The 13,303-nt window shown below is 31.9% G+C and overlaps 1 protein-coding gene and 1 non-coding gene across 2 annotated transcripts; one reads left to right on the forward strand and one right to left on the reverse strand.

The window, feature by feature from the left end:
• Positions 1–4,829: 4,829 nt before the first annotated feature.
• On the forward strand, positions 4,830–7,755 carry LOC107421316 (uncharacterized). The gene is made up of 5 exons (XM_016030535.4): positions 4,830–5,249; positions 5,747–5,861; positions 5,952–6,033; positions 6,923–6,974; positions 7,536–7,755. Exons 1-5 carry the CDS (start codon positions 4,875–4,877, stop codon positions 7,596–7,598), a joined length of 687 nt encoding a protein of 228 aa, XP_015886021.3. The 5' UTR covers positions 4,830–4,874; the 3' UTR covers positions 7,599–7,755.
• A 304-nt stretch (positions 7,756–8,059) lies between these two features.
• Positions 8,060–8,131, reverse strand: TRNAP-UGG (transfer RNA proline (anticodon UGG)). The gene has a single exon. It is a non-coding gene; the product is annotated as a tRNA-Pro (tRNA).
• Between the last annotated feature and the right edge of the window lie 5,172 nt (positions 8,132–13,303).

Raw genomic sequence — 13,303 nt, forward strand, 5'->3', positions numbered from 1 at the left:
CTCTTATGATTGTTATTATCATTGTAACATTGTTTTTTATTTAATTGCTTTTCTATTCTTTTTTTTTTAGAAAGATATTACATAACCATATCCACGAACAAGCTAAAACTAAAAACACTAATTATGCAAAAAATCTTCAAATTAAAATATGCATTTTTTACCTCCAAAGTAACGTATGTAGAGACAGAAATAACGCAATTACACAGCTCATGCAACGTATCATCAGCCTTACGATAAAATCCATTGATAGACAAAGTCATCAAAACAATTTTTATGAGTACCGTATCTACCGGTTTTACCAACACAACCTTAAACTCTCCAATCTTACTAGCAGTAATAAAAAAAGGAAAAATTGCAACACCATTATTAATGGCATTAATAACAATTTGGTAAGTGTTTTCACAAAAATCCGCATGTAGCCTTGTATTAAATGACTAAAAAAGATCCATATCTAGGTTCTAGCTAATGCTAAAATATAGAAGCGAATTGCTTCCGACTTGGCTTGTAGCTGTAGTCCTTGTTTCGGCTTATGTAGTGGTCGGACTTCCCACACGCAGGCACCTGCTATAATGCCTCCTTAGTTTTGCAGAAAGCAAAGCCTGCACATACAATTGGCAAAGGAAAGGCCCCGCATTTCATAGCCCCGATTAGGGAGTTTTCAAAAAATTCTTTCCGAGTGTGAGCCTCATTGGAAATTCTACTCACTCTCTTTTTATTATGCACATCAGGGCTGGGTTACCTGGCCCAGTGCCTATTAGTGCTTCAATTTTGTTCTTGAACTTTTATAAGATGCTTAACCTAGGAGATATCCTGTTGTGAGAGCCCAATTCAAAAGAAATTGGATAGACTTAGACTTAGACTATATTGGGCTTAACATTTTCATGTGGGTTTGATATGATTTTGGGGGTTAATTTAACCCCTTTGCCATTATTACTGGGGATATCTATCAATTCATCAATTTTTTTATTTTATTTTTTAATATTAATTATATTTTTTAAAAATTTTCAAAAAAAATCCATGTTCTGTTATTTTATTTTACTTCGATCAATTTACACAAAAACACCTTTTGTTTAATTTCACCACATAAAAAAGAAGTAAACCGTCTTGATGAATGAGAAGAGAAGAACCGAATTTTGACAGGAGAAAAAAAATGCAGAGAGGTGGTGGAAAATAAAAGAAAAAAATTATTAAAAAAACAAGGAAGTGAGGAAAAGACAAGAGAAAGGAAGAAAAAACAAAAAAAAGGTAAACCTCTTGATGAATGAGAAGAGAAGAGCTGGTTTTGATAGGGGAAAAAAATGCAAAAAGGTGGTGGAAAAGAAAGGGGAAAAAAAAAAAAAGAAGTGAGGAAAAGATAAAAGAAAGGAAGAAAAAACCAAACATAAAAAAAATAAAAAATAAAAAAGAAATAAAACATCTTGATAAAGGAGAAGAGAAGAGTCAGTATCAAGGAGAAGAGAAGAGTCAGGAGTGTACTTTAAAAGAATTCTTGAAAGATTTTGAAGGAGTTTTTCACCGTGAAAGAAAGAAAAAACAAAAAAAAAATAAAAAAAAATAATTTTGATATAAAGATATTTTAAGGATATTAAAAAATAAAAAAGTAAAACAAAAAAAATATGGAAGAAAAGGATATAAATAGTTAAGGTTCTGCATAAAAGGCCAAAGGGCCAAATTCTCTTTTTTTTTGGAAATCGACATCTTTTGGGCCACCATTTGACAAAAAGTCAAGATTTAGACTATGACACCTTTTATTGCTCATCCTCTTTCAAAAATGCCCTTGACATTGGGATACTCCCATCCTTCCTCCGATCCCCACTTGATATTTTACTATTGTTATTATTATTTTGAAGAACTCCCACTTGTTATTCACCAAGAAAAACACAAATCCTCAATTGTAGTTTGCTAACTGATCTCCACTTGCAGTATGCTAACAATTTTTATTTTCTTTGTAATTAGCACTCTCAAACACTACTTGATTAAAATAGACCGCAAAATAGTCTCCATTTTCTAGCCTGTTTTGAGCTATTATAAAAATCAAACACAAGTTTAAGATTCACCAAGATAATTTGTTTATTCATTATCATGATCATATTAAAGTTGTGTATATCAATGTATGCATATTGTTGTAAAGCAAGAAAAACTAGGGGAAAAAAAAAAAAAAAAACATAATTTGTCTGGAATTGAAGAAGACCAGATCCTAACCTAAAGTTGGGGCAGGTAGCTGTGGTCAAGAATTAAATTTGGGATATTTTATAACAAGGATTCATTGTCAAATACCCCGATTTCATTGGCAAAGATGTCTAACTAGAGGTCGGGAAATCATCAATAATATGAGAAGCCTACTCTAGTTTTGAGTCGAATAGCTCGACCTAATTCAGTTAGGTATTTTACTGTGATACTAAGACTCTTTGTCAAATACACCAATGTCCTTTTAGTTAAGGTATTCGACACCTTCTCGAGGTACTTTCTCAAAAAAATCATGATTTTGAATTATGTTTTATTGTTCATTATTTTTTCAATTTTGAATTATTTCAACCGTCGTAAAATGGACCTGATTCCAAAATCGATAAAAAAAATGAAAAATATGTGTGGTTGCATGAAGATTAAAAGGTGAAAGCCATTTATATAAGAAAGATTTCAACACTACCTGAAAAGAAGAATGCAGTTTATAAGTCATTAAGATTGGACTTGCAACAATATGAATTGAGGATGAAGTTTTTCTTTGTGCTAAATGCTCCAAATGTGTCGCCCTGTTCTTGCACTACTGATATAGACATAGTAATATTTATTGACAAGCAGATAAAAAAATCAACCATGTACAGTTTTCCATTATTTGTTAACATAATTCCTCATGTGCCACATTTTAATATTAGGAATCGTGCAAGAAATATACATGCAAGGATTTTTTCTAATAGTTGTAGCAACCAAATTTTGTTCTAAAATCTTACCCCAGGACATAATGATAGAAGTGAAATTCCTTCTCCAACTATTGAAGTGTTTGCCAACCTAATGCTGACTCCAAAAACACAAGTTTTGGAAACTTAATTAAATGAAGATTTGGGGAACAATTTTGAAAATGAATGTTTATATGATGATTTCATTGTATGGTGGACCTTGGATGATGTGGTTGACAGTTCTTATCATGATATTTTACATGGTGATGATTTTCCACATGTTATGATGATGATGATGATGTTCCATATGGTGACCATGTTTTACATGGTGGTGGTATTACACATGACAGTGCAATTTCTGATAGCTTCCATGGTAATAGTCCATAAGGAATAACTTATGACGTAGACACAAAACATGGTCAAACATTTTAAGTGGTAAAATGAAGGTGATAAAGCCACTTACGCCTTATCTTATTTTCATCCCATCTTCTAAGTTTTCCTTAAGAATGGATCAAACAATTGAGAAGGAGCAAGTGTATGCAATTAAAGAGGAGCTTAAAAAGAAGTTGAGCCTTCATGCAATACCAAATAATTTTGACTTTAAAGTGAAGAAATCTCACAAAAGGAAATATGATATTGGATGTATTGATAAGAATTGCACATGGAAACTTTGTGCAACAAGGAAATCTGAATTGAAGTACCGGATGATCAAAACATATATCCTAGAGCACACATGCAATTTGAACATTATGCATCATACTCGTTGAAAAGGTAGTCGTTTAGTGATTAGAGAGTACTTTAAATCCATTTTTTTTTTTTTTTTTTGTGGCAATTGGATGTCTAGTTAAACTAATGGATATAGTTCACGACATACATAATGAGCTTAGGGCAAATATGAGCTATGAGAAAGCTTGGGGGCCGGAGAGTTTGCAAGTGCAAGTTTATAAGAGTATTATTCCGGCCTAGTCATTGGTAAGCACCAGAAAAAAAATAATCTCAACTAAAGTAATCATCATAAAATAAGAAAAAAAAAAAAACTAAATACGTCTTACTGTTTCATATATATAGATTTCTATAATTTATGAATAATTGTTATATCTGCAACCTTAGTTTATAATGGAATATAAGTTAGAAGAAAAAAAGTATATATAATGTATTTTTTTGTTTGTTTTTTTTAAGGCAATCTGCCACTTTAACCTGAGTAGAGAAGGTAGGTAGCAGCCTTGCTGCTTTGCCATTCGAACTTGGGCAAGGATGGTAAAGAAGCCAGGCCCTAGCCAGTCGGATGCAATCGCAGCCGCAACTATATATACTGTATTATTTGAAAGGAAAAATGAGATTTTATGTAGAAATTATTTAAATAGATTTAATTAATAAATGTCATTCATAGTAATTTTAAATAGGAATAAAAATATAAATTAATATTGATACTGTATAAAGTTCAAACGGTAGTGCGATTAGAAATAAATATATTAAATTACTATTTATTTAAAAAATTTAAGTATATTCTTTTATTTATAAGCTATTTTAGTCTTTATAAATATAAATTCTTTTTTTATTAGATGATGCTTATAAATGTCAAAATTTGTAGCTTTCATTTATCAAGCTATGCTAGGTCAACAGACCAATATATTTTTGAAAAAATAAAATAAAATACTTTTTTAATCATTGTTTTGGTAGAAAAATATTTTTTTCTAATTATAAATAAGCCTAAATTGGAAGAAAACTCATTGAAATGTAAAATTCTTCTCTAGAATGAATCATAATTTCAAGGAACAAATATAAAGTCATATATAAAATCAATACAAAAACGAAATTAAATAAATTGTCTATTTTGAAAATTTTTGAGAAAAAAACTAACCCTATCCAAGCATTTTGATTTTCTTTTTTCTAATTTGCCCCAAAAAAAATAATAATAATATTGTATTTTATGAATTATCCATTTGTTGGGGAAATACGGGAACTGCTTCAACTGTATGGATGATGATGAAGTATGCTATAGTCCTCCCTTCTTCTTCACCTCCTAAACTCGCCCGATATCCTCCCATTTCCATAGCTTTCCTCTCCACCTTCCACACTTTCAGCAATCCTACTCCTACTCCACTCCTACCCACATGGAGCCCACCCACACCTTGTTTCCGGCTCTCCTCGTCGGCCGACCGGACGGTCTCTGTTGCTTCGCCGGCGACGGATGTTGATGATGATGAAGAAGCTTTGGTGGACTCTGCTGCGGACGTGGTGAGGAAATTCTATAGAGGAATTAATGCTCATGATCTCGCTTCCGTGGAGGAACTCATCGCCGACAAGTGCGTGTACGAGGACCTTGTCTTTCCCCGACCATTCGTTGGTCGTGAGGTACGAGGACCAAACCTGTAATACCTATTGTTATAAACTCTCCCAATTGTTCATCAGATGTTAGTTTGAGCTTGAATTTTGAAAACTCAGTTTTTTTCATATTTGGAAGCTCCTATGGATATTGGGTTTTGGGCATTATTTGGTTAAATTGCACTTTTAAGTTTTAATCCACTAGAGATTTTTGACAGGCTTGAATGACTTAATGAATGAACAATTTGGTGCAAAATGTTACAAAGGTGCTCTGACAGTTTTAAGTAATGGGAGACATTGTTTTAAATGATCAAAATTGTCAAGAAAATGTAGAAAAGAACAAGAAAACCAATGGGTTTAATCCAAATTATTGACTTATAAACTGAAAAAAATAAGGAGATAATTTAGCATTATGTATATGAAATATAATTGGTAAGAATCCTAAATTTTAGTAAGTAGTTAAAGATGAAATTTGTTTGTTATCATTCCTTCTCAATATATAGTTTGGACCTTCATTTAATGGACAGGATATCCTTCAGTTCTTCAAGAATTTCATTGGTTCTGTTAGCAAGGACCTCCAGTTTGTTATTGATAAGTTGTCCACAGAGGATTCTTCAGCCGTTGGAGTGACATGGCATTTAGGTACATCGAAAACTATATTATTATTATTATTATTATTTTTTGTTCATTTCATAGTATAGCACTGATATGGGAGGTAATAACTGATAACAGAATGGAAAGGAAAGCCTTTCCCCTTTAGCAGAGGATGCAGCTTTTATGAACTGGAGGTCATTAATGGCAAGAGACAGATAATGTAAGGCCTTTTGTACTTATTAATTTTAAGGATTTTCGTCAAAATGACCTATATTTCAAGATACATGCATTCACGTTAATTTTGAAGATAATCTCAAAAGTTAGATTATAAATATGCATATTTGGCCCACCAAATAATTAGTAAACAGAATATCCCAATGCCCTGTGCCCACTATCTAGCCTAATATTTCTAACAAAGTCACCTGAGCCTTTCTTGTTTAGTTGCCTAGAAAACCTTGGTGTAGCAAAACCTGAAGCATCTGTAATGAGTGGATATTGTTCTTCATTTTTTTTTCTATTGGTAACTCATTCTCTTTTCTTTGATAGTTTTTTTTCCCTTTTCCTTTTTAAAGATTATGGATGTTTGTAATTATTAGTTTTTTTGGTTTATTACTTTTATGTTTAACTGGGGAAAAGATACAGCCTTGTTTGCTTGTCAATGGTGCCCATTTTCTTTATGCATTTGCTCAGTAATTACAAAGTGCTTACCGATGCATCATACTTGTGATTGGTTGTTAAGTTTTTATAACTTACTGTCTTTGTTTCAACTTCTTGTTGGGCATGCCTTCATTCCCTTTCCAGCCAACATTTTGCTTTCGTGTTTTTGAGATGGATGTCTGCATACAATTTACAAATTTAGTGGTTAATTCAGTTTTTTCTAAAATGAATTTATTCTTTCTGTAGATGTTAATGCCATATATAAACTAGTGGAAAAGACAAATTTAATTGACAAGTGTGTATATGATTCAAAATATACACGGTAGGATGGAGAGAAAGACGATTTCAGTATTTTGTTGTTGAAAGCTTTGCTATATTTTGTTCTCCTGCCACATGTCAGCTGTTAAGGCGTAGATTTTTGTTGGGAGAATAATGCAGTCTTTGAAAAACAGATACGGGCGAGACAGTGTTGAACCTGCAATCAAGCCTGGGGAGACTGCTTTGGTATGTACTTCGTCATTTGTGCACGAACCACATACAAATGAAACTAATATTTCTTTAGGCACATATGGTATCATAACTGTGTTTAGACAGGGACAGTGGGCTGCTTAATTTTTAAAATCCTTAAAAAAGATAAATCAGTGAGGAAGGAAAAAAAGGCCTCTCTCTCATCGAAGGCAATATGTAGATTCTTGTCTGTTGGATCATATTCCTCTGACGTGATTATATCGTTATCCCTCATCATATTTTTGTGCTTAAAAAATATGAAAGGTCTTGCCCTCTAATCTATGACAATGATACAAATCTTACCCCTTTCTTGGCACTCCATATCCTAATTTCTACTCAAACAAACTGAGGATTTAGCTAGATTTAGGATCATGAACTCCATTGAATCCCACCATAAGGACCCTAGTGTTAATGAACAATGAGGATATGAATCTACATTCCGCACAGTGATTAATTTCTGGGGTCCAACTCGTTTCTTTCGTGCATAAATACTTAAAATGGATCGATCAAATTTATGTTTGTTTTCTTTTACGTAAATTTTTTTGCAATGTTACGCAGGTTGCCATAAGAGGAGTAACTTGGTTATTGCGGCAATTCCCTCAGCTGGCAGACCGTTTATGATGAACACCAACTTTCTGTCTGTTTTTCATTCCTATTTGTTGAGGAAGTGGAGTAAATATGATAATATGTTATGTATGTTCAATTGGTATATATGTATAAAGGAGCTAAATACATGGCATATTTCTTACTCAATACGAAATCAGTATAAGAGTCCAAACAGAAATTTGACTCTCTAATCGTTCCATTGTTTTTTGTACAAATTATTTGGACAATGACTTTGAAATCTCGGCAAAGTGAGTTTAGGATAAACTTTATATGTAATATGTGTAGGCCTACAAGGATTTAAGAGTGTTAAACTGATAAAATTGAAGCAAATAAACAGATTCATTCATAAATGATGATATTTGTTTTAAGTTCATGCTTGAGCTTGATGCATTTAGCTTGAGCTTGCCTGAGCGTCACAGTAGTTTCAGAAATCCATTGAAAGTCCCTAAAACAAAATAAAATTCAAGAGTTGATTAGGGGCATTCCGAGAATCGAACTCGGGACCTCTCGCACCCAAAGCGAGAATCATACCACTAGACCAAATGCCCTTGTGCTCTTTCATGTGAAGAACATTATTTATTTATTATTTTCATTTATTTTGGCAACTCTAAACCGAAAAATAGTAAAGAAAAAAAATGAAAATGTGTGATAATTGTTAAAAGAATATTCAGCATCCAAAAAGGACCAAGAACGTCTACGAGGATACTGAAACTGAGTCCTCCACAATTGGCTTAACCATATTAACATCCCAAACCCAGCTGAAACTTATACAAACTCTATTATTTTTTAAAGAAAACTCTTAAGAAATTATTAATATACAAATAAAAGCAGTTTTTTATTCAGAAACTATTCTTAGGAAATTTTGAACATTTTTTAAGTTCAAGAAATTATAAAATAGACATACCACTTTTATACCATTATAAATTCTCACCTTTTAATATGATAATAAATTTTCTAAACTACCCTTCAGAAAGTAGCTATCCCGATAACACATTCAGTGAAATTCGTGAAAATTCTCAAAACAACAGCAGAAATTATACATTGAGATCCCAGATATTTCTAATAAATAATGAAGAACATCAACCACATCTAAATCACAATAATCCAAGTAAAAAGTACCATCAGACAAACTACCATATTGTCATCTCAATTAATACATACACAGACCTCAACTAAGATATATACATGTCCAAATATTTCAAATACAATAAGACAGCACCCTAGTAGCTAGGTCCTTTCAAGTTGCAATGTACGACGGCTTTCTTTTGTTTATCAACTACCAATTTCCTAAAGGAAAATCTGTGGCTGGTAAAAGAAAATATAAAAAAAATTAAAAAAATTAATATTAAGTAAGAAATGTTATCGAAAAATATAATCATATAAATCATAATATTAACGTCAACTGGAAAAGTCATATTTCTTTCTCTGTCTAACAATACATGAAGCATTGGTTGAAAAAGTACCAAACAATTGTGCAATGTATAAACATGATTATGGATATAAGAAACTAGAGTTATCAACATGATTCAAAAGACAATATTTTAAATTATTTTCTAGAAAAAGATTGTTCTAATTTATTCAGCATGTACAAGCAGCACGTTGGTACGAGTTTGATATTCTACCAGCAGCGTGTTGGTGGTATCCCTATAAATAGGAGTTTACTATTTTGCAGTGTTGCCCTGATTAAAAGGTCCTATTAACGAAAATAGATGTACTATTAGTCTATTACCGGTAATAAGATCTTTGGTGCGACATGCCCATCATAGAAAATTTCTCCCCCATAAATAATTGGTACAAGTATGACAAGCTTTATGATTATGCTATGATCTTAACATTAATAAATCAAAAATTTAAAAAAATAAAATAAAATACATTTCGGATCATGGGTCTTCAAAATGCACTAAATTGGCTAAAGACAGAGACAGAAACACTAATCCACAATCCGAGGAAATGATACAAACTTTATAAACTGAAAACAATACTAACATAGCATGCATTACACGTCTGTGTACAAAAAGATACCACCATTTCTCATCATGGCAGGTCCAATTTATCCTCGTATATAACCAAAATTCTACACTTGGAATTGGCTTGAACTAAGTGTTTCTATATTTACCAAATATATTTTAAAAAATCACCAATGCTAGAGTTACCAAATTTTTTAATAAAATTTACTTTTACCAAATGATGTGGCGAAATATTGATAAGTGATATCCAATACAAACCAATAAAATAATGTCACATCATTTGTATAAATTTAGTTAAACAATCAGTTTTTTGTACCCATATTGTTAAACAAAAAATTACGCTAGAACAAAATGCATGCATGCAAATATATCTCTCTAAACCATGAGTTACTTGCAGTCATCTATTTCTTTTCTTATGCATATTCTTGATTTGATTTCACCACATTGACTGTTTTCACATTCTATCGTCTTTTGCTTAATCGATCGAGAACAAAAAGAGAAGTCAGATATTGGACAAGTAACTCTAGACAAAAAAATACATATATTGCCAAACTTTTTTAGTCCAAAACTGAAGTCCAAATAGATTATGTTATACATTAATACTGGATAACCAAGTAGTTTTACCAGAATCTGTGTGGAAATGAAGAAAAACAAAGGTAGGGGGAAATAAAACCATTAACCACGTTATATCTCTATTTAACATGAAAATGTTGATTGATGGCAGAGAAACATTATGATACCCATCCAAGCACTCTCCATATATAGAAAAAACCACAGAAAACACACAAATTAAACTTATTATGAACCATGGTGTAAAGCTAACTAGTAAATACCAAGTCCCTAAGGCAAAGTTGATCACAAATTCTAGCACCTAATTTTGTTAGCTACATTCTCGCCGAAAAAGAAAATTGTTAAGAAGGTGCATTAGCAACGTTAGTATTCATTCATCTTACCAATAACTTTAAGTGGAAATATAAACTCACCAGCCAGCCTATTAAAGTTCTAGTTTACCATTAGAACCAGGAAACATGCATACCAATAGTGTAAAATATTTCTTAAAAAGCTTTCGAATACGAAGTGCTGGCCATCAAAAGGTATATTACTCAAAGATTAGAAAAACAAAAGTAGCTCAAACTAGTACTATCATTTAGGCATGAAATACATGAATAAGCATTACAGGAAACAACATTAGTTTCTTATAGGAATCTAATCCGACAGACGAATAAAATTTGATGGACATTTTCTTTAAGAATACAATCACATCTCCTGGCAAACCCAGTCCTTATCATTCAGAGCTGCAAGGGAATAACAGTGAAATAGTCACACAATTTGGCTGACCCACATAAGATTCCCAAATCTTTCAAATAAGATTTCAATGAAAAAAAAAAAAAAGAAGCTAAAATGGAAACATCCCACAAGTTGATCCAATGTTGGAGACTACCATCCCTTTGTACAATCAAAGTAAGGAGTAAAATACTAACAGATCCACATCTCAAAACAATAAACATCTCATAATATGCATGGGGGCCCATTTTGTATGCTTGAAGGCCGGAAATGATTTATATTCAGATAACCCATGCACTCCAAAATCCAAATTGCAATATGAAAGCCAAAAGATAAGCCACCCACAAAAAAGTAGCACGTATAAAGCAGGTGAGTACACACCCATTCTAACAAGATCAGATTAAGAGTAATATCAAAATCATTTAACAAGATCAGAGTCAGAAGGATCAAACCCATTTCACACCAAAAAATAAAAAAAAAATTAAAATTAAAAAAGAAGAAGAAGAAGAACAACAACAACAACAACATTTTAGCAAATACTTTTAGAGAAAATAAAATACCTTTGATGGAGAGAACTTCAGTTTTTTCTTAGCCCTCTCCTAGCTACTGACTGGTAGATCTTCTTTCACATAGCTTGGTTGTTAACTAATGTGGCAGATAGAGAAACCAGTAAAAGCAAATTTCAACAGCTGAAGAGAGAAATAGGGAAGAAAAAAGAGAAAATAAAGAGGAGGAAAAAATGAGGGACAGTACCTGATGTGGCTGAGAGGGGAAGACAGTTAAATCTGTTTTCTTTTACACATTCTTTTGTTTCCAAAGACTCCAGAAATCAAACAACTTCTTCTTGTTCTGTCCTTTAGTTTTGTTTTTAAATCATTTCTTTTTAAAGAACAATACCCAAACAAACATGTGAATTGTTTTTAATGTCAAACTTTATTTTATTGATAAAAGACAAAACTTATTGAAAAGAAGATGAGGACCCTCAAATACAAGTTTAATAAAAAAAAAAAAAAAAAAGGAAAATAGATTTGATGACATTTTTCCGACACAAGAAAATGAAAACATTGGAACATCCTTAAATTCTTTCACAGTAATGTCCATAAAGAAGCTTAAAACTTGCATAACTCTTATATCTTGACTCTTGTTGTCAAAAAAACCATTCTTTCTAATCATATTTTCTGAAACAAAGGCAATATTGCAAATCTCCAAAGAATGTGCTCGTTTGCTACCCCCTAGAACCTAAAAAATTGCTTATCAAGAGAGATGTGGGGGAAATACCAGATACACTCAACTTCTTCCTCCAGCTATAATCATGATTTAGAACCACATGACAATGAAGGAATGAGCAATCATTGCAATCAGCAGCATATAAATTTTAAGGATTTTTTTTTTTTTTTTTTTTTTTTTTTTTTTTTTTTTTGTTTTGGTGTGTGGAAACAGAAAACTTTATTTAGATCATATGGCTAAACAGGCACTTATGTTCTTGTTTACTAGCTAAAAATAGTAACTTAAAGTTTTATTCTGTCCCAAACTTACATCTAAACATTTATCACAAATTGGGAACTAAGCTCATATGAATAAAAGAGACATGTATTTATCTTTGTATCAAATTAAGTTCTACATGATTTATGGTGGTGGTAACTGGTAATGCCGTGGCAAGACCACTGATGATAAATTTAATTAACAGTACATTACTAAGTATAAAATATGAAGTACCTGAATGCTTCAGATAATTAAGCAAATTTGATTCTCAGCAGAAATCAATATCAAATGAAAAGTATAAGTAATAAAAATTTTCTATATCATACAAGAACTGCTCTCCAAATTTTATTATTTCTACATTAATCTGCAGCTACTGAATATTCAAAAAACCACCCTCATAATGAGCTGCCAAGACTGGTGGAATGCTAGTTTAACCAGCGTTAAAATTGTTGAACTTAAAGCAAAACATTTATGCATAATGGTTCCTTAACCAAAATTTACCATCAGTTAAGAATCATCACTTACCAACATAATAACAACCTGTTTTGGGTAGGTATTAACCACCATTTAGTTTAACCTGGTCAAAATTGTTGAACTTAAAGCAAAACATTTATGCATAATGGTTCCTTAACCAAAATTTACAATCAGTGAAGAACCATCACTTACCAACATAATACCAACCTGTTTAGGGTATGTATTAACCACCATTCCTGTTTCCGGACATATGTTACACATAAATTCCAGGATGATAATTTATGGACCAGACTTTTAATTAAAACAAGAGTACATGCAATAGTGTCTACACAATAAAATTCCATAAAAGCATTTATGAGAAACTTTATGCAACTTGTTAAGCAAATCGCTTTCTACATAGATGCCATTTTATGTTTTCTAACCGTATCCTACAAGGTGCATTTTCTTATGATTTATAAAACATAATTATACAGCTCGGGAAAAAGAAGTAGATGACTAAAGAGATTAATCAAG

This window comes from Ziziphus jujuba, chromosome 5 (assembly GCF_031755915.1).
Source record: "Ziziphus jujuba cultivar Dongzao chromosome 5, ASM3175591v1".
Classification (NCBI taxonomy): Eukaryota; Viridiplantae; Streptophyta; class Magnoliopsida; order Rosales; family Rhamnaceae; genus Ziziphus; species Ziziphus jujuba.

Bases quoted from the DNA above. Each gene is read 5' to 3' on its own strand.
- LOC107421316 (XM_016030535.4), top strand. From the start codon at position 4,875: ATGATGATGAAGTATGCTATAGTCCTCCCTTCTTCTTCACCTCCTAAA. The intron at 5,862-5,951 runs GTACATCGAAAA...AACTGATAACAG, and splicing joins TGGAGTGACATGGCATTTAG to AATGGAAAGGAAAGCCTTTC. The intron at 6,034-6,922 runs GTAAGGCCTTTT...TTTGAAAAACAG, and splicing joins AATGGCAAGAGACAGATAAT to ATACGGGCGAGACAGTGTTG.